The sequence below is a fragment of the Myxine glutinosa genome, chromosome 3, assembly GCF_964187855.1.
Source record: "Myxine glutinosa chromosome 3, kmMyxGlut1.1, whole genome shotgun sequence".
In the NCBI taxonomy this organism is placed as follows: domain Eukaryota; kingdom Metazoa; phylum Chordata; class Myxini; order Myxiniformes; family Myxinidae; genus Myxine; species Myxine glutinosa.
This window is the reverse complement of record NC_136263.1, coordinates 153,114,931-153,136,342: the sequence shown is the minus strand read 5'-3', so window position 1 is coordinate 153,136,342 and position 21,412 is coordinate 153,114,931. Positions and strand designations below refer to the sequence as shown.

The following is a 21,412-nucleotide window of genomic DNA, read 5'->3' as shown; positions in this document are numbered from 1 at the left end:
TATCAGTTTTCATCACTTTCAAGGATCAATTTATTTGTTTCGAAATGTAAAATGTGGTTTTTGTTTCTTTTAAAGGTCACATTAACAAAATCTAGAATAATTTCAACATAATTCCAATGAAATTTTGGTTCTAAGACATCTTGAAAAGTAAGTTCACCCCCACAAAAAAAATATTCCATATTAAATGCCAAGTCTGTATATATATATACACAGAAATCGGGCGCTACTTTTGACTCACCCTGTATATATATATATAGTCGTGTCCCCGAGGGTTAAGACTCCAAGAGGACGAATGAATGAAATGAGCTTTAACTCCGTGGCGTACTTCGAACCTGACGGGATTATGTTTTCGCGTGCGCGGGAAGGTTCAAGACCTTATCTGATTGGAAACACACGGGGTTATTCCGAACCCACGAAACAAAGAAACAAACCAGGACATTTCAGTTTTAATGAAACAAACCAGGACATGAATTTATTAAAAGTAATTGTAAACCAACTAAAATGAATATGAGGTGAAAACTATTTCCAAATTTGAGACGTCTCCGATCAGGCTCATATACAAACAAGGGGGAAACGAAAGTAAAAGAAAATAAATAATGTTTTGGTAATCTGCAGGCACTCAGCTTTGCGTCCCCAAATGGTTGGTAAGACTTGCTGGTCGTTCGTCACCTCCAAACCACCGTGTGGGAAGCGCACAAAATGGTGCGGAATCATGCTCCCCGATGTCCAAACGTGAGGTCCTTCTCGTGCTGCCGACTGCCCCAAACCTCTCTTGTTCAGTCTCTTTCCACAAGAGCACACGAGCCAAAGATGCGCCAACGCCCACGACCAAGCCAGAACAAAGATGAAATGCGACCGCCTCCAACGAGCGCCAGGACAGGGAGAATATGCGACTGCCTCCAATGAGCGCCAGCACAGAGAGAAATGTGACGCCTCCAATGAGCGCCAGGATAGAAAGAATACGCGACCGCATCCAACAAGCGCCAGGACGAAGAGAAGAAGGACCAAAATAGCGAGACCGCATCTTTGTCCTCCAGCTCTCGAATGTTTCACGCTGACGTCACACTCTGTTCCACGCACCTATGACATCATCATTAACATATGTTATTCCCCATGTAGAATTCTTTACAATGAGGAATGTCTCAAATTTTGTCTATGCAGTGCTTCCAGAGATATACAGGTGCAAAGTTTTTGGTTTTCCAAGATGGCGCCCGTACCACGTGACCTTTGACGTCATAATCATCAATAAAAAAAATTCTGCAGGAGGAGGTGCACCTATGGCGAAAATTTCCTGTCAATTGGACCAACGGTTGCAGAGAATATCATATTTATTCTGTGCGGACAGACAGAGAGACAAACGGACTCAAATGTAATACCCTCTCCTCTGGCGAGGGTAAAAGGGTGGAAAGGAAATATATCAAATTACTGAAATATTTATACAGATTGTACAACAACAGTGATGCTGCATAAATGAAGTAGTGAGATCTACATAAAAAGGAGTAAGATTAGGTGACACAATCTTGCCCAAATTATTCACTGCCTGTCAGGGAGTATATATTTCAATCACGTCAGTGGGAAGATAAGGGTGTTAACATTAATGGAGAAAAGTTAATTTTTACCATCCAAAATTTGCAGACGACTGTTCTTATAGATAGAACATCATCTTGTCAAAAACCAAAGTACCAATGAACCCCTTTGTCATGGAGATATCATAACTGTAAACCACATAAAAGAAGTAGAATAACAAGTACAGATACATTCAAAGTACACGCCCCCTTGCCAAATAATTAAATATCCTACAGCGCGGCATTGCCGGGGCACCTCCGGCAATACCGCAGTGCAGCTCATAGAGGCTGCTTTGGGAGGGAGAGGTGTACGCTAATTCATTGATTAATTGTACAATTAAAATCAAAAAAAGTTATCACAAATTATTTTCTTAATCAATTGGCTAATAGCATAACTAAACCACTCGTGCTTCATCCGAAGATGTATCTTTTAGAAATTTAATTAAATAAGTCATTAATAAAAAATTAAATAATTAATTGATTCACCAATAAATAATTAATCGATTAAATGATTAATCAATAAATCAAAAATATCCTTGATAGCCACATCACTTGGTCACTCATGTCCAAATATTAGCTTCCCAGCTCAAAAGGTGCCTGAGATATTGGCCAAATGAGAAAGAAAATAAATAAATGATTAATAATGAAAATAACTAAATAATAATCATTAAAAAATTAAATTATTAATCAATTCGGTCACAGAACACATAAACCACCACCATTTCATTAGAATGTGTGACTGAATTTTTTTTTTTGTTTAGTAATTAATCGAATAATTAAATAATTAATCGATTAATCAATAAATCAATAATATCCTTGATAGCCACATCACTTGGTCACTCATGTCCAAATATTAGCTTCCGAGCTCAAAAGGTGCCTGAGATATTGGCAAAATGAGAAAGAAAATAAATAAATGATTAATAATGAAAATAACTAAATAATAATCATGAAAAAATTAAATTATTAAAGAATTCGGTCATAGAACACATAAACCACCACCATTTCATCAGAATCTGTAACTTAAAAAAAAAAAACAATTTCGTCATGAATCGAATAATTAAATAATTAATCGATTTCTTGATTAATTAATAAATCAAAAATATCCTTGATAGCCACATCACTTGGTCACTCATGTCCAAATATTAGCTTCCCAGCTCAAAAGGTGCCTGAGATATTGGCCAAATGAGAAAGAAAATAAATAAATGATTAATAATGAAAATAAATAAATAATAATCATGAAAAAATTAAATTATTAATCAATTCGGTCACAGAACACATAAAGCACCACCATTTCATCAGAATCTGTAACTTAAAAAAAATAAAAATTTCGTCATGAATCGAATAATTAAATAATTAATCGATTAATTGATTTCTTGATTAATTTATAAATCACAAATAGCCATCACAGTCAAATTACCTGGTCATTGGCATGTCCAAATATCAGCTTCCTAACTCAAAAGGTGCCTGAGTTAATGGTCAGAAGAGAAAGGCAATTTAATTAATTAAATTAGTACTTAATTAATCGCTAATAATTAAATAACTCCTCAATTTATTGATTAATCAAAAAACAAAAAAAATGTTTTTGACAAAGGACTTGCTCACTACTGTGCCGAAATTTCAGCTTCCTAGCTCAAAAGATGGCCGAGATATCGCCCGGACAAACAAACAAACAAACAGTGAAAACTGAGTACTCTCTTTCAGCGTGCGCCACTGCCGAGCCCCCGTCGGTGCCCGGCAATGACGATTTGCAATGCCTGGAGATGGCATAGGAAAGGTGTGGTGTACAATAAATATACCAAGGGCAAAGCCTTAGCCTCAAGGAAAATAATCAATAACAAGAAACAAAGAGAAGACCCAAACTTGGATTGAGACGATATGGAAAACTCGGTCACATCATGAGAGGTAGCTTACCATTATGTCTGAAAAGGAAAGTTTTAAATCAATTTATTATTCCAAGTATCATCTATGGGGCAGAGACCTGGGCGAAAACAACAAAAATGGAGAAAAACAGCAGCGCAAAACAGCATGGGAAGAAATATGTAAGGTATTACATACTAAGGCAGAAAGACAAATAAATGGGTCAGAGAACAAACCAAAACTCAGGATATCTTAGAAATAACCAAACTTAGGAAATGGAAATGGGCAGGACACATTAGCAGAAGGACAGATAACAGGTGGACAAGAGCAACAACATGGAGACCTATGGATGGCAACAGGAACAGGGGAAGGCCACGTCTAAGATGGAGGGATGAAATAGCCAAATCTTGGGGAAAGAGTCAATTGGAACAACAAAGAAAGAGACATAGCAACATGGCATCTATTTGCTGAGGCTTTCATCCAGCAGAGGACGAAAAATAGCTGACGATGATGAAGTTGAACATTAATGGCAATGGAACTTTAAAATATCGTGTGCGTACATATATATATATATATATGTTTGGTTTTTTTTGTTTTTTTTTAACTTGCTTAATTACATTCCTGCAAATTGAGGTACCCCTAACAAGCCACACAACTTATGATAGGAAACAATATAGTTTAGGCTCACCAAAGTCCATGATGTATCAGTGCTGTTAACACTATGATGACTGTGTGTGTGTGATGACTGTGTGTGTGTGTGTGTGTGATGACTATGTGTGTGTGTGTGATGACTATGTGTGTGTGTGTGTGATGACTGTGTGTGTGTGTGTGATGACTGTGTATGTGTGTGATGACTGTGTGTGTGTGATGACTGTGTGTGTGTGTGTGATGACTGTGTGTGTGTGTGTGATGACTGTGTGTGTGTGTGATGACTGTGTGTGTGTGTGTGTGATGACTGTGTGTGTGTGTGTGATGACTGTGTGTGTGTGTGATTACTGTGTGTGTGTGTGTGTGATGACTGTGTGTGTGTGTGATGACTGTGTGTGTGTGATGACTGTATGTGTGTGTGTGATGACTGTGTGTGTGTGTGTGTGTGTGTGTGTGTGTGTGTGCGTGTGATGACTGTGTGTGTGTGTGATGACTGTGTGTGTGTGTGTGATGACTGTGTGTGTGTGTGTGATGACTGTGTGTGTGTGTGATGACTGTGTGTGTGTGTGTGATGACTGTGTGTGTGTGATGACTGTGTGTGTGTGTGTGTGTGTGTGTGTGTGTGTGTGTGTGTGTGTGTGTGTGTGTGTGTGATGACTGTGTGTGTGTGATGACTGTGTGTGTGTGATGACTGTGTGTGTGTGATGACTGTGTGTGTGTGATGACTGTGTGTGTGTGATGACTGTGTGTGTGTGTGATGACTGTGTGTGTGTGTGTGTGTGTGTGTGTGTGTGTGTGTGTGTGTGTGTGTGTGTGTGTGTATACATAGAGAGACAGAATGTTATGCAGAAAAGGGTGTGAGCGGTGACACATTTGAACAAAATACTATATGACAGAAACTATTGCAGAAGGGAGATGTGGAGGGGGTTAATGCAAAATAAAAAAAACAAAGCACATTATTGGTCTAATCTCTGTGCAATGTGCTGTATAAATGAGCTATTTATAAAGGAAGTTGGGTGAACCAGTAATTCAACCTTTTTTCTTTTCCTGTCAAAACTAAAGAGATAAAACCACAGGAGGGTTTTGCGGGCAGATTGGGTCAAAATGAAGTGCATTAGGTTAGCAGCTTGGGTCGAGGAAGATTTCACGAACAGGCAGAAGATGTGGCAAGAGTTGTCGGAGAGCTACCATCATGAAAATATGAACTCTATGACAGCGATTTTGACCGACTTAAAATATTTTATTTTCAAAATCCTTTAGTTAACAATTATCCAAATCGGGGACGAAACCAGCTATTCACGTTCACCGCCAGGTGCTCACGACCATCTGTACATCCCCTCCCTTCTACTCACATTAACCATCCCCAAGCCCACCTCTTTCCAGGTTTCCAGGTTTCCAGTTTTTCCCTTCGCTTCTATAATTGAGAGTCTGTGCCTGAAAGCTTATCCATCTTATTCACCTCCCTGCCCCTCATCGTGTCCCCCTCTTGCTCTACCCCACGTCCCTTATTTCTCCAGGTCTCCCTCTATTTTGTCTCAACTGTGCTGTTGGTGTGTGCTCCCCAAACTCCCAACCCATTGCTCACTCATCAGTAAATGGAAAGGATAATCCGATCGCCTGACTTGATTCATTTATACAAAAATTAAATACAGTAAGCAAAGGACACAGAAACAAAGTACCATATTGTAGTTGACGTAATATTAACACCCAATTAACCCCCCCCCCCCCTATAGAATACGGGAAAGCTTATAGCTGTTGTCGGCTTTTTTTGTGCAATTAGTCCCGCCCATTATTAGTTCACCTGGAACGAAGTTCAGCGAAGCTTATGCGATGGCGTGTTGTCTGTCCGTCCGTCCGTCCGTCCGTCAACACTTGAAACTTCTTCTCCGATACTGATGATGGGATTGCAACCAAATTTGGCACAAATAATATGTGTTGTGTTGTAACTAAAGTTTGTTTGCGGCATAAAAAAAAAACAATTGAGGTCTAAGGGGGTTTACCGGGGTAAAATTGGATCCAGGTTTGAGCCCCCAAAATAGGGATTTGCTTTTTCCTCTGAAACTACACACACTATTTCGATGAAACTTGACCACAACCTTCACCACTCGTGATGTGACAAAGTTTGTTCGTGGCAGTAAAAAAAAATCTGCCCCTTTAGGGGTCTTTAGGGGCCCCTTTAGGGGAACCTGAATTTCCTTCTTGGTGGGGGGGGGGGGGGGGGGAGGAGGGGGTTGCCCCCAAAATAGGTATTTTCTTTCTTCTCTGAAACTACACACGCAATTTCGATTAAACTTCACCACAACCTTCATCACCCATGATGTGCCAATGTTTGTTCAAGGCATTAGAAAAATTGGGGTCTGAGGAGGTATATGGGGTTGGGGGAGGGGAGGTTGCCCCCCAAAATAGGTATTTTTGGTTCACGAGTTATCAAGTGACCACTATATTCGTCATGTGTGTGCGTCTGTCTGTGTGTCTGTCTGTCTGTCCGCAGCATAACTACCCGATGATATCATCCGATCTTGATAAAACTCGGGTGGGAGGTTCAGATCATGATCTAGTTGTGTCCTGCCTAGAGTGGGCGTATTGCGCCCATTATGGGCGGAGCCACGCCCAAAAAAGATGTCTTTTTAGGGGGTAATCAAGTTCAAGCTATATCTTCTCCGAGGGGTTAGGTGGAATCTGACAGGGGTTTCGATATTTGGTTAGGCCAATGATATGTGTCTAGCCCCACACACAAGGTCCTCTCTTCAGACCTTGACAAAATGACAAACTGGTCAAACACTTGGAATAAGTATTACAATCCTGACAAATCTCACACTCTCTCTCTCTCTGAAAGTAGTCTTGCAACCTCCACTAACCCCCCTCCCCATCTACTTTTTTGACATTCTTCTGGAGGAACTTCAGACATTCAAACCCCTGGGTCACACCATCAGCCATGATCTTTCTTGGGCAAACCACATTTCAAAGTTTTCCTCCCAAGCCAGCCGCCGACTGGGCCTCCTCCATCGTACAGTCCTTCCTTGGCACACCTGAACTTCTATTCACCTACAAGGCCTTCATTGCAGCTTGATGGAGTACTACTCTCCCCTCTGGGATGGCTCCCTTGTCTCACATCTTGCTCAGCTTTACGGTGTAGAAACCAAGGCCTTTAGCATTATTGAAATCTCCCACGCTGAAGCCGAGTGTATGAGTCTATCTATCACTTTCCCATTGCAGACAGCTTCCCAACCTCCGGTTTGTGCAGGACTCACACAGTCCACCATCATCCCCATTCTGGTGAAACTCCCAAAATCCAGGATCACTGCTCAGCTCCACTCATTTGTTCCTCTTTTTCAATCTCATTCTTCCCTCCAGGTCTTCAAGACAGCTGTTCACCGACATATCAGATCATCCCCAATCCAAAACCAAAACCATTTCTACCCTCGTTAACCCCACCGAAATGCCTCCAAATTCTCCAGGTTTTCCTCCTTGGAATTTACTTCTCTGGGCATACGTGTATTGTGTCCTCTTTTTGTCTGTTACGTCCTGATCCGTTCAGTGTGCTAGCTCTTCCATGAGCTTCAACAATGTCTACAAAAAATCCTAAATGTTGAAAGTCAAGATCATATGGTGGTCCGAAAAAAGTATGGCCATCATTGGATCATGGGCCAAGGGTAAGTCGCGGACGTTCACAAACAGTAAGCCACTCCTGGTCAGGGGAGGCTTACCCTTGGTGATCGCTTTTTGATCGCAGATATATAGTTCCCTCCTGACACTGTCACAACCTATAGTACTTCCAGGGTCATGAATATTAATGAGCTATTTTGTGCATATTATTTGAACTACTTTGTGGGATGTCCTTTCTGATAAATTAGGTTTTTACATGTTTGTTATCAAAAAGAGGTATAATATTTAAAACCACCTACATAATCATTATCAGTACCGGCTGGTAGCACATTTCATTTTGTCAGTCCCAAACACAATTCTCACTGATACCGTATTTCCTGGTCGCAGCCATATTCCCACCCATTTTTCTGAGTGAACCTAACTCCCAACATGCTCCACGTACAACTTGCATGACTTTACGGGAGGCATTGTGATATGACGGAGTAAGGATGGATGCATATGATGAGGCTTTAAAGGGATGGATCAAATGTAATTGGTGAGTGCATGCTCGTTATTGATTGGACAATTACCATCGCCAGAAGAGAGGGTCTTGCATTTGGGTCCGTTTGTTGTTCTGCTTGTCTACACAGAATGAGTATGCTTTTCTCTGCAACCGTTGGTCCGATTGACACAAAACTTTCACCATAGGAGCGGAGCGCCTCTTCCTGTAGAATTTCTAAATGATAATTATGACGTCATAGGTCACGTGGTATGGGCACCATCTTGGAAAAACCAAAAAGATTAAGCACCTCTATATCTCCAAATCCACTCCATGGAAAAATTGAAACATGGCTCATTGTCAACTACTCACCAGAGGGAACAACATATATTCATGATGATGTCATTGGTGCCTTCATTAAGACGTCATAATTAGACAAGTACAACACTTGATCCGCTCAGTTTGAATTTCTTGAGCATCATCTACTACACAAAAATGATATGGGAGAATTAAATTGACGACGTCATCGGTCACATGTTTTGGCAGCCCTTTTGGATTAAAAATAAATCTACATCGTCAATAAACCACACAAACACAGCAGCTAACTAGAACGGCACTCAGTAAAGAGCATACCTCAACATGGTTGGCCATATCACTCAATGGTGAAGAATCACTTTAAAAATATTGCGGCGGTTTTGAGATTGGCACATTGAAGTCATTAAAGGTTATAGGTTTGCCCCCCATAATTAGTCACACGAGCAACATATCGGCCCATTTGTAGTATAGTTATGTCTTAGTATGTGTAAGAATAGGCCATTTCCCCTCTTAGTACCTGCGTTGTGTAAAGACAGGAGAATAGGCCCCCAATCATTTTGCTCCAACCTCCATTCCACCTCTGGGCGTAATCCATCCCACGCCCCATTTGGCTGTCCCCTAGTCGAGTTAACACGAGGCAGGGCCTCGAAAGGTGAAGGACGGGAGCGGGGTCGGGGTGAGCGGCGTGGGGGGACGGTAAGAGCCACCAGCCAATCAGAGCTCGAGCGGCATGGCGTGAGAGGGCGTGGTGAAGAGAGTCTGGTGAGTTCCAGAAGGTTCGCGGCGCGGGTCTATATAAGCCCATACGAAAAGCCCTCGACAGGACTTACAAGCAGGACTTGCAGAGGATAAGCGTGTTGTAAAGGAGGACTTGCACCAGTGGCGCGATAGGACGTAAGGAGAAAGGACTGGACCAGAGAATTTGCATCACTCGCCGTTGTTGAACTTTGACCCTCGCAATAGAACATGCGCGCCAGGGGATAGAGGAAGAGGCGTTGGCCGTACATGAACGCGGGCGCAGCCAGACGCGCCGGCAACGAACATAGCGCATTTCGGCCACACGAGTGAACGCGGCCATAACCGCGAGTGAATAAGCGAGTGAATAACCGCCAGTCGCGCCAAAGTCCGCCCTCTACCGTGCGCCCCGAGATAACCCGATTGTTCAGGCGACACGCTACGAGCTCCTGCTTTCACCTACCTCCATCTCCACGGGACGTGCCGGGGACTGGAGAGAGCTGCACGAGAGCCGTCCCTGGACGCGCTGGAGAACATCATCCTGCTCATCTGCAATCCCCGTGTGAGTGTGTGTGTGAGACGGGCCCGTTTGTCCTGGGGTATTAAGTATAAGGCTGTTTAAGGATTTCGCTGTCTCTTCGTCCTGGCTGTAAATACGTGCAATATTAATTAAACATTTGTTCTTCCTTTCCTTTCCAATTCGATCGCCTTTGTGATTTCTCCATTGGCTAAGCGTGGTGCGAATAGAACCGCTTGAATCGGGTTCCACCATCTATAACGGCGCGGATCACGTGTACGCAACCGCTCGGCGTATCAGCAACACACGTGGTTCGTGCGAGGCTTATTTCCTCACTTCAGGGCAGCGCTAGTACTTAGGTAACAGCGAATTTGGTCCCGAAACCCTATTTAGCGCTGTCCGGAAGGGACGTAATAGGTCTCGGGTCGCGCCAGGTCAGTCAAGACAAGGGGACTAATCCCCCCTTGGTAAGGGAAGAAGGCCGGCGGCAGATCCGCAACAATATATATAAGCTGGATCCGGATACGGATCTTCACCAAAATTGAATCGATTCTTCCTTGTCATGCACACAACCTGTCCAACAAGTTTCGTCCAAATCCGTCCATAACTTTTTGAGATATCCTGCTATGTATCGTTTTTAGCCCCGTCTCCCAATGGTGAAGAATCACTTTAAAAATTAAATAATTCTCATATCCGAATCCATATTCAGATCTTCACCAAAATCCAATCGAATCGTCCTTGTAAGACAGGCAAACGGTCCACCAAGTGTCGTCCAAATCCATCCACAACCTTTTGAGATATCGGGCTATGTATAGTTTTTAGCCCCGTCTCCCAATGGTGAAGAATCACTTAAAAATTCTAGTAGCCAGATCCGAATCCGGATCTTCACCAAAATCGAATCATTTCGTCCTTGTCACATACGCTACATCTCTGCCAAATTTCATTGTTCTTTTGTATTTGTACAGAGATATTTTGTTCACAAACGAACAAACAGACAGACAGGGGTGAAAACATAACCTCCATCCACCTTTGGTGGCGGAGGTAATAAACACCCCCACACAAGCACGTCCCGGCGAGGGTCTGCAATCTCTGATTGCTCTTTCTTGTTTTGCGTACAGCAGTGAGCGGATTAACGTTTAATCACTCACCCAATTGGCAAAGGTTCTTGGCAATGATTTATGTGGCGTCTTTTAAATTAATAATAATACAATTTATTTCAGAAAATGCCACACCTTGCACATTTTTTTTTTCATTTATGCAATTCAATGCAAGTCAATTCCACAGCTAAATCGATTCTGGGTACATGTCGAGGTCCCGAATTGCAGGGAAAAAGTATCGACTCGTACGCCGAAAAAATACCACCGTAGATATTTATCCAGGGAACTGAAGGAGAAAATCCTATATATTGCCTGCTGCCACAGCTGGCCTGGCTAAATGGTTGGATGAGTAAATGCATGCAAATGTGATAACATTTTGGTGTTGACAGAATTTAAGCATAAAATAATGCAGGATCAACTGCAAAGGCCAGGGGTGGTTCCAGCCCACGTTTCATAGCTTTGGCCAAAATACGGCACAAAGTGGCAAATTTATCAATGTGTTGGCACGATGTGCAATTGCTAATAGAGACAATAAGGTAATAAGTGATTTCACCTGTGACTTCAAAAACATGAGAAGGTTTGCACAATCTTTTAAATAAATAAATACGCAGCGCGCATGCCCTGACTGCTTTGAGGTGCACTTGAGGGAGATTTGCACTCGGTGGGCTAACTTCTGATAGTCAAAGGGTCAGTAGACAAAAATAAATCGTGGACAGCCTATTGTGTAAAGCGTCCAGGAAAATGTGCAATCAGCAAGGTGGTTTATAGGTTTGTCCCACGAGAAAGAGAAAGGTTATGTATGGAGGTCAAGACGACTGGTCTCAGGACATTTCCCTGATAGATGGTGACTTTCAGTGAGATTATTCAAAGGAATTCGCCACTATCACTAAAGGGGCATCCCGCATGAAGGAAACAAGTAATCCCAGAGTTTAAGGGAAGGTATTAGCAAGGAGCGGTGAGTATAAAGGACAGGGTTCTGCAGGCAGAGTGTGTCAAAATGAAGTGCATTATGAGACTTATTACTTGTATTTTTGGTGAAGGGCCATTGCCATGTATGCAAAAGCACCACAATCAGTCATAACCTCAACAGCACTCGGTAGAGAGCATACCTCCGCCAGGCTCAACAGATTATGTTTTGTATCCCACTAAAAGGCTGGATTGGGATCCGGACCTGAACATGAACCTGAACCTGAACATGAACCTGAACATGAACCTGAACCAAAATCTAATCGGCTTGTTCTTGTCACCGAACCAACTCATCTCCCAAGTTTAGTCATAACTCGTCCACAACTTTTTGAAATATCATGTCATATATCGCTTTTCGCTCGATCTCCCAATGGTGAAGAATCACTTCGAAAATTAAATAACTCTCGTATCCCAATGCATATTCAGATCTTCACCAAAGACGAATCGATTCGTCCTTGTCACACACCCAACCTGTCCACCAAGTTTCGTCCAAATCCTTCCATAACTTTTTAAGATATCCTGCTACATGTCGGTTTTAGCCCTATCTCTCAATCGTGAAGAATCAATTAAAAAATTGTCTGATCCAGATCCGGATGTCGAATGTTCATTAAAGTTGAATCGACTCATCCTTGCCACATACGCTACCTCTCCGCCAAATTTCGTCCGAATCCATCCACAACTTTTCAAGATATCTTGTTCACAGACAAACAGACAGACAGACAGGGGTGAAAACATAACCGGCATCCACCTTCGGTGGTGGAGGTAATGACCAGGGAAGACAAAAATAATAATAATAACCCCCACAAAACGGTGGTTATCAAATACAGTGCTTAAATCCACAGCTTTTCTAATTTCCATCACATTAGTGATGATTCATTTTGGTAGAGGATGCCAGACTCCATCAACGGTTTTCCTGTTGTGTTGGTGTGGTATCGTAAACAACAATCTTCTGAAAAGAAGGTACAGTGCATTCAGAAAGTATTCAGACCCCTTCACTTATTTCACATTTTGTTATGTTGCAGCCTTATGCTGAAATCGTTTAAATTCATTTTTCCCTCATCAATCTACACTCCATACCCCATAATGACAAAGAGAAAACAGGATTTTAGAAAGTTTTGCAAATTTATTAAAAAGAAAAAACTGAAATATCACATTGACATAAGTATTCATACCCTTTGCTATGACACTTGAAATTTAGCTCAGGTGCCTCCCATTTCTCTTGATCATCTTTGAGATGTTTCCACACCTTTATTGGACTCCACCTGTGGTAAATTCAATTGATTGGACATGATTTGGAAAGGCACACACCTGTCTATATAAGGTCTCACAGCTGACAATGCATATCAGAGCAAAAACCAAGCCATGAGGTCGAAGGAGCTGCCTGCAGAGCTCAGAGACAGGATTGTGTCGAGGCACAGATCTGGGGAAGCCAACAAAAAATTTCTGCTGCATTGAAGGTTCCCAAGAGCAGTGGCCTCCATAATTCTTAAATGGAAGAAGTTTGGAACAACCAGGACTCTTCCTGGAGCTGGCCGCCCGGCTAAACTGAGCAATCGGGGGAGAAGGGCCTTGGTAAGAGAGGTGTCCAAGAACCCGATGGTCACTCTGGCTGAGCTCCAGAGATCCTGTGTGGAGATGGGAGAAACTTCCAGAAGGACAACCATCACTGCAACACTCCACCGATCTGGGTTATATGGCAGAGTGACCAGACGGAAGCCAAACAGTTCAATCTTGGTTTCATCAGACCACAGAATCTTGTTTCTCACAGTCTGAGAGTCCTTTAGGTGCTTTTTTGCAAACTCCAAGCGGGCTTTCATGTGTCTTTCACTGAAAGACACCTAAGCCTGGTGTTGGCTTAGCGGTTAGTGTGCCGGCTTGGGATCCTAGGATCCTGGGTTCGAATCCCGATTGATCGCTGAATTAATGCCAGGGGGGTTGACTCAGCCTGTCATCCTTCTGAGGTCGGCAAATTGAGTACCAGTTCACTGGTAATTCCCTATGTGTCGCAAGAGGCGACTAACAGGGTTCACAGCAGGAATGGCATCCGGCCATAAAACATTGCTTCAAAAAGGGGACCAAGGTGCCCGAAAAAGGCCAACCCCTGCTCTGCGGGGAAAAATGGCCTCTAAAGGTGGTTTGTCTCTTTGTCATTTTGGGGTATTGTGTGTAGATTGATGAGGGAAAAAATGAATTCAAATGATTTCAGCATAAGGCTCCAACATAACAAAATGTGAAAAAAGTGAGGGGGTCTGAATACTTTCTGAATGCACTGTATATCTACAGAGCAAAAAACAAAATCAATGAACTGCAACCCAAAAGGGCCAGTGTACAATAGTGACATGCACTTCCAAAAGCATGCTTCACCTTCGCTTGGCAGTTCAAGATCATTTCTTCACGAGCAAGACAAAGCGAATGATGCGCGACCAATTCCCATTACAAGCTGATGAGCACCGTGACAACAGACATAATTCTGCCTGAAATCGCAGGTACAACGAGAACAATAAATAGATGTATAACTTGGAAAATAAATTCAGAATGGAAATAGAAGAAAGAAAGAAAGAAAAGTTGGCAAAGGCAAATGTATTCAGACCGTCTGAAAGTCATTAGTGGTAACGAGTGGGTTTAACCACTCAAATGAATCAAATGTGAAAAGGCAATATCAAAACGAATCAATCCGTGAATAAATCTCCGGAAAGCAGGACTGGAAAGCAACAGTTCTGTAAGGCATGATTTCTACACATAAATAAATACCAGCAGAAAAAGGTTAACTGTGGATTGACACAATGAAGATTGTAAGGTTCACATTAGGAAGACAGCAGCTAGAATAAACAAAGGTAAAAGACAAGTATTCCTGTTACCAGGGGCGTCGAGAGCCAGCACAGGCCCCGAGGCAAACAACCTCGAGGACCCCACCCCTTCTCTGTTTTATAACCTTTTAAGGAACTTTCTTCAATGAAAAACAAAAAAACAAACAAAAAAAAAAAGGTCACTTTTATTTAGCCGTATGATGGAAAATAGAGATAGCAGGACGTTTGGACCGATCGAGTCAATTCGCCCCCTCGACTGCTGAACACTATTTCTCCATAAGATTGGCACAAAAATACTTGAGACAATGGTGAATATTGTTTTTGGACAAAGAGAATACAAAGCCATTTCTTTGTAATGCACATTTCTGGCTAATAACCATTTTCTGTAAAGTTTGAAAGTGTACCATTGACAGCGGTAAATGTTGTTTCGTTTCCGGCAAGAAAGAGGCAAGGAAAGCAAAATCAGCTTCTGGGTTTAAATGTAACGATGAGGAAATGAGGATGAGCCAATGAGGGGTTTCACTGTACTGTTTAAATTTTTTTACAGGAGAGGCTCGGGTCCCTCAACGGACCCCGAGGTAACGACCCCCTCCCCCCCCCCCCCCCCCCCCCGACACCACCTCTCGACGCCCCTGACACCACCTCTCGACGCCTAACGGTCTCTTCCTCATCCAAGTGTGGTAATTGAAAATGTTTGATAGTGCAGACATTCGGATCAATGTCAATTTCTCTTGTACAGCACGTCACAAATACATTATAGGGGAAATGTAATGTGGTAAATTACTTATTCTGCTGTTATTGATCAGTAATATTGCCATATCGTTATAATAATAATTTTCATTGTTTAGAAAACAAAAGGGTAGCAAAAAGTGATAAACATTCAACACAATATGCAATATTATTCAATCAATAGGGCACAAACACATCATGATTCATATCAATGAGTGACTGATTGGCCACATCATGCTTCATATCAATGAGTGACTGATTGGCCACATCATGATTCATATCATGAGGAATTTGACCATTCAGATACATGAGATTTCATTCGGGTTCACAACCAGGAAGAAATGGCTCCCATACAAGCTACTTTGCTAGCACAGAGGAAGAGAAAGAGAAGAGAAAGCTGACTGAGGGGAAAACCAACTCGTATACGCTCGCGATTTTACACTTTTTATGTTGAAGGACCAGTTGAGGCCAGGACTCATTGAGGCCAGGCCTTAAACAAGAGAGCTGCATTGATAGAAAAGTGAAGATAGAGAGAATCGTCTTAGAGTTTTTGAGGAAGTAAAAAAAAAATCTGCTTTTTGAAAATCAGATGTTCAGGTGAAAGCAAAGATAAGTGTTTGGTTCCATAAAAAAAAAATCTAGAGCTCATAGAACACCTGACCCTGAGCAGTGTTCAATTCAATAATTCATTTGAAATAGAATAAAGATTTTAACCCTTTGAGTACGGATGACGTCCAGTGCTACAACCCGCGAAAAAGTTTTGTGTACGGATGATGTTACTACACATCATCGACTATACCTATAAATAGATAGTCAGTACGTGGTTGCATTCCCATACCAAAATGCCAGATTAATCCCATACCGGGGGCATTTTTATCCCCCAAAAAAATCCCATACTCAAAGAGTTAAAGGTCGTACAAACACTAATTCCAGAATTTACCACAGTTGACACTATTTCACATCATGTTATTTAACACGTTAAATTAGTTCTTCGTGCCTGGTGTTTGTGTTCTTTAAAACGTCCTTTTAAAACAGTACGTTTCCCGTTTGGAATGATTTTCAATTTTGTTTGACTACCAGACAGATAGACAGAATAAAAATATTATCTCACTCAAATATGAGACTTTTGCAGAAATTGGCAAGCATTTTTCATTTGCGACTACAAACAAAGAAAACGCATCAATTCACAAGTTTGGATAATGGAATTAGCCAAACCTTCCAACTAAGGCCTCATTCTCATTAATAATCTTTCAAAGAACAGAGATCTCAATACTCTCGTTAATAATTCTTAATCCATCTCATTAATACTCCGAGTCACTGGACATCCAGAAGCCACAAAGCATGAATGCCAGAAAAAAAAGAAATAAAGTTTTCACACAAGGTCTCAATTCAGGCTTCAAGCCAAATATAAAATACTAAATTCCATTTAAACGCAATTAATAATGCCTTGCAAATTCCGTTTTTGGCATTGACATGAACTTTACTACCTCCACCACTTAGAGTGGAACTCCTATATTTATTACCTCTACCACTGAGAGTGAAAGGAGGTTAATTTTAACCCCTGTGTTTCTGTTTGCTTCTGTTTGTTGTCTGTTTGTGAGCAGGATATCTCAAATGTTGCAGATGGATTCGGATGAAATTTGGGGGACAGGTTAGATGTGTGACAATGACAAATTGATTAGATTTTGGTGAATATCCAGTTCCGGATCTGAATACTATAATTACCCCGCGGCAAGCAAAGCAAAAAGCGGGTTAAGCAATCGGTCAGGTACGTACGTACGTGTCTGCGTTTTGTTAAGAGTTTACATCGAAAACCATTCAACAGAGGAAATTGAAACTTTAACACATGTTACATGACCATTTGATATAGCGCATATTGAGCATACATCACAAAACAATTATTTTTGAGGTCAACAATGGCCAACTTTCTAAAAAAAATTGTCAATTTTAATCCTATTGACTTGGAATTTGAAGAGGCTTTGCACAATTTGTCATTGCATTCAACCAACAATTATTTCGAGGTGAAAAGGTCAACAAAGACCTAATTTCTAAAGTTGAGACGACATATATATATATATATATATATATGTATGTATATATATATATATATATATATATATATATATAATCATGACATCTCAAAAGGTTGTGGATGAGTTATGACAAACCTAAGTGGATTTGAGTTGGTTAGGTGACAAGAACAAGCCAATTCGAATTTGGTTCAGATTCAGCCCATCAGTGAGATATAAAACATAAACTGTTCAGCCTGGCGGAGGTATGCACCCTACTGAGTGCCGTTGTAGTTGCGTTTGCGCTTACAGCCAGTCACAGAATTGTTGTTGTAATCTCTACTTGTTCTGCTCGTCACAGGATTTGTAGTATTGTTGTTTTACAACCCTGCCGTCCTATCGAATCACACGCCATCACCAATGGGTTGCAATCTACAAGTTGAAAATAAAATTACCAAGCCAAAATATTTAATTGGAGTGTGAACATTTTTACCACATTACCACTGCATTGCCAAATTTGGAGCTGAAGTCAAGAAGCAAATTGAGATTTAATAATTTTTTTACTTTTTCTATTTTTAGACTATCTTTTTCTGTCGACTCGTATAGGCAAATACTTTCTATTCATTTGCAATATTTTGAGCAACATAGCAGGATCTGAAAGTCCCATCACATCACTAATCAACATCTTTGAAAAACACGCCGATACTGCAATCTGATAAAGATAAAAATGGCATACTGCCCAAAATAACCAGAGCAGATAGAATAAGCTCAAAGTTCAATGTATAAAGGGAAAGGGGGGAGGGAGGGGGGGGGGGTGTGAAACCAAAATATGTCCAGCATCACAACATTCATTTTTTAATAATTGTATTATATTTCAATTGTTAGTGTTTGTCACAAGGATATTTCTCAAAAGGAAGTCTCAAGGTTTACAGGTTATTGGGATGGAGTGGGATGAGAGGGAGGGTAAGGGATAAATTTTACCTCCTCCCACTCCTTCTGAAAAGAAGGTGGACGCTGGCCCCGGCCTCGATATTTTCGCGTGTGGATGTTGTCGTGAGAACAGCTGTAGACTAGGGCTCCTGCAGTGTCCCTGTGACTCCAGGGATTTGGCATCAGGAGGTCTGAGTCAGATTTGGAAAAGCCACGAAAAACCTCCATCTCAGGCACAGGATGCATTGGCTTTATAATCTCCAGTGAGCTCTGGGGGATGATTGCCTTTTGTGATAACTTTTGTTGCATATGTGTACTCCGCAGTTTTTGTGACACTCCGGTTTGGCTCAGGTTCCCTCGTAACTCTGTTTTGTAAGGACACGGCGCAGTGGCATTACCAGAAACATTTTTCTTGTCTTGTTTGACATTACAACCTGCAAAATCCTTGGTGTGGATTTCTGCCATTGGAAGTTGGCACATTTGGGGTTTTTTGTCAGTCTCTCCTTTGGCATTGGGGCATGAGCCATACAGCAGTCCCTCGAATTGCTGTGGCACTTCTTCAAAGAGCTTCTCCGCTCCTTGGTCTGCATTCCCACGGGCAAATAGAGGGCGTCAAATAATTCCACCTTAACAGTGTCTAAGGAAATAAATCACCAGGATCAGGAAATTATTTGTCACAAGATTACTGCTGCATGAAAGAACTTGCATCATAAAAGGATCAAGAAGGAACAATACAAGCATCGAAGGTTCCTCAAACATGCATCCACTTGATGACGAGGAACAAGAGAAAAATAATGAATGCTGATGCACATACATCATGCTAAATTCAGGTTCACCTACGTTGAGTATTCAATGTTGTACATAAAATGCTGTAAAAGTAATTCCAAAGGCAAGATAAGAAAGTATTTTAAAAACCACAAAGAGCTGGTGAGGCAGAACTGTCAGAGGGAAGGAAGAATAAAATTGGAAGCAAATATTTAAATCCATTGCTGACAGGGGAAATGTAACAAGTCAGGGGTGAAACCAGAAAAGAAGGTCAAATGCAGGTGTGAAACCAATACAAATGATGATAAGAGGAGACCAAACACAATTGTTACACATTTCCAACAAGCTTCATGTCGACTGAATGAATTCGCCAACGCATTTTTTTGTGGGAATTTAATCTGGCTCAACTTTTTTATGACACAAAACATTGGTTTGTTTGGAGTGTGATTCATAACATGCAATTACTCACAGGAGCATGAAAGTACTGCTGCCCCATGGAAAGTACAAACTATGAGATAGAGCTTGGTGTGAACAGCACTTTATGACAGAAGTGCTTCGTGAAAAAGGAAGAGCAGACCTTAAAGTTAATAACGTAAAAAAAAGAAAAAAAAGAATTGGAACTGGCCAGTTTGGAGTTCCCATTTGGAGCTCTTGTTAGTCCGTGGGCTGAGTAGGGTTTACATGCACCCCCCCCCCCACCCCACAACTTAACTTCCTGGGTATGTCCATGTACCCCCGACCCTAGGGGTTGGGAAAAACCATGTTAACAGAAAAAAAAACTCATTCCCAAGGTACCTCCCACGCATATTTTGATGTTACCCCCCCCCTGTGTCAATGATTTCCGAAAATTAGGGGTAGGCGAAATTCAAATGGCCATAACTTTTTACCTAGTCATCCTATGGTTGCATATGACCCCTCAAAATGTTTGTCCTGGGACACTCTTTACAACGATATGTGTTATATGCAAATGAGGTCACTAATGAGGTCACCAGAGGTCAAACTATGAGGGAATGAGTTTTTTTTCTGTTAACATGGTTTTTCCTAACCCCTAGGGTGGGGGGTACATGGACATACCCGGGAAGTTAAGTTGTGGGGGGGGTGCATGTAAACCCTACTCAGCCCACGGACTATGTGGTTCATGATGCTGGAATTCCAAATCAAAATCAAGCATCCCACGTTGATTTGTCCATTGTATACTCTCCACTATTAACACGAATGACCACTGTGATCACAACCTGCACCACAAAATGTATATTTATCGCCTCATCTGTCCACTCAACTCCCCCATCTATTGCTGTTGAACGTATTATACAATTAATCTCTGAGAGTCTTCATGGTTTGGTTCAATATAATTTACATGTCTGACGGACAGCTGGGTCTGGTTTCATAGCCCTCCCCCCCACCAAATATATTGCGTAACGCTTGAAGACACCACTCCAACCCCTTTCCAATCAATACCAAACCAAAACAAAGCCAAAACGACCCAAACAAAGCAATAAAAATCTGACGCAACAAACCCGGGTAGTGTATAATCAGCAGAGCCCTGCAGGCCTGATGTCTTAAGCACACCAGAAAACCAAGATGGTGGCCATGCAATTTTGTCTTGGTGCCATGATAGGTGTGGTCAAGCAACAAGTGTGGGTGGAGTCCAGCAGGTGTCCAACCAATGGGTGCACATTTCAAAAATCGACCCCAACATGAACCACAACAACAACCACATGGAGCTCTTGTACACCTGTGGCACAGAGCTCGCATAGACCTGTGACATGGAGCTCGCATAGACCTGTGACACGGAGCTCTTGTAGACCTGCAACACAAGCTCTTGTAGATCTGCGACACAAAGCTCTTGTAGACCTGTGACATGGAGCTCGCATAGACCTGCGACACGGAGCTCTCATAGACCTGCGACAGGAAACCTTCAAGCAGGGTGGCTCTTTTAGATGAAGAAAGGAACTTTTATGACCTCAGAAGACTATCAAGCCACTGGATCAACAAGCAATCAGATATGCCAAGAAGTGGACATCCCAGATAACGACTTCCGCTCAGGACCGAAGCATTTGCATGGCCCTGCATCTATGCAATCAATTTCAAACTGCCCAAAGTACTCCAAATACACTCTCTGGACCTTGTAGGATAAGCGTCACCAGTCTTAAGGCATCCACACGATGCAGGGAACTCTGCTCGTCATCCTCTTCAGCATCCTAGACTTTTGGATACATACAGCATCGACACATCCAATAATGGAATGCTTACAGTTGACAAATCAGCACGTTTGATGGACACAGTGGCAATGGGCAAGTGTTATGTTCAGTGACTATTTCAGGTTTCTCTCGTCTACAGAAGATGCAATGAGTGACATCCCCCAGCCTGTGTCCAGGAAGTCGCAAA

The 21,412-nt window shown here is 41.9% G+C and overlaps 1 protein-coding gene across 9 annotated transcripts in view; it reads right to left on the bottom strand.

Annotated features, from left to right (window-relative positions):
* LOC137423115 (ankyrin repeat and sterile alpha motif domain-containing protein 1B) overlaps positions 1–21,412 on the bottom strand; it is a 299,599-nt gene that overhangs the window by 91,095 nt on the left and 187,092 nt on the right. For 7 of the 9 annotated variants that reach the window (XM_078774678.1, XM_068109937.2, XM_068109936.2 and 4 more), the window contains one exon: positions 18,311–18,843. The exons of the other annotated variants lie outside the window; for them this stretch is intronic. In XM_078774678.1, the coding sequence (XP_078630804.1) occupies positions 18,311–18,843 (533 nt within the window). The remainder of the gene's footprint in view (positions 1–18,310; positions 18,844–21,412) is intronic. 9 annotated transcript variants of the gene reach the window in all.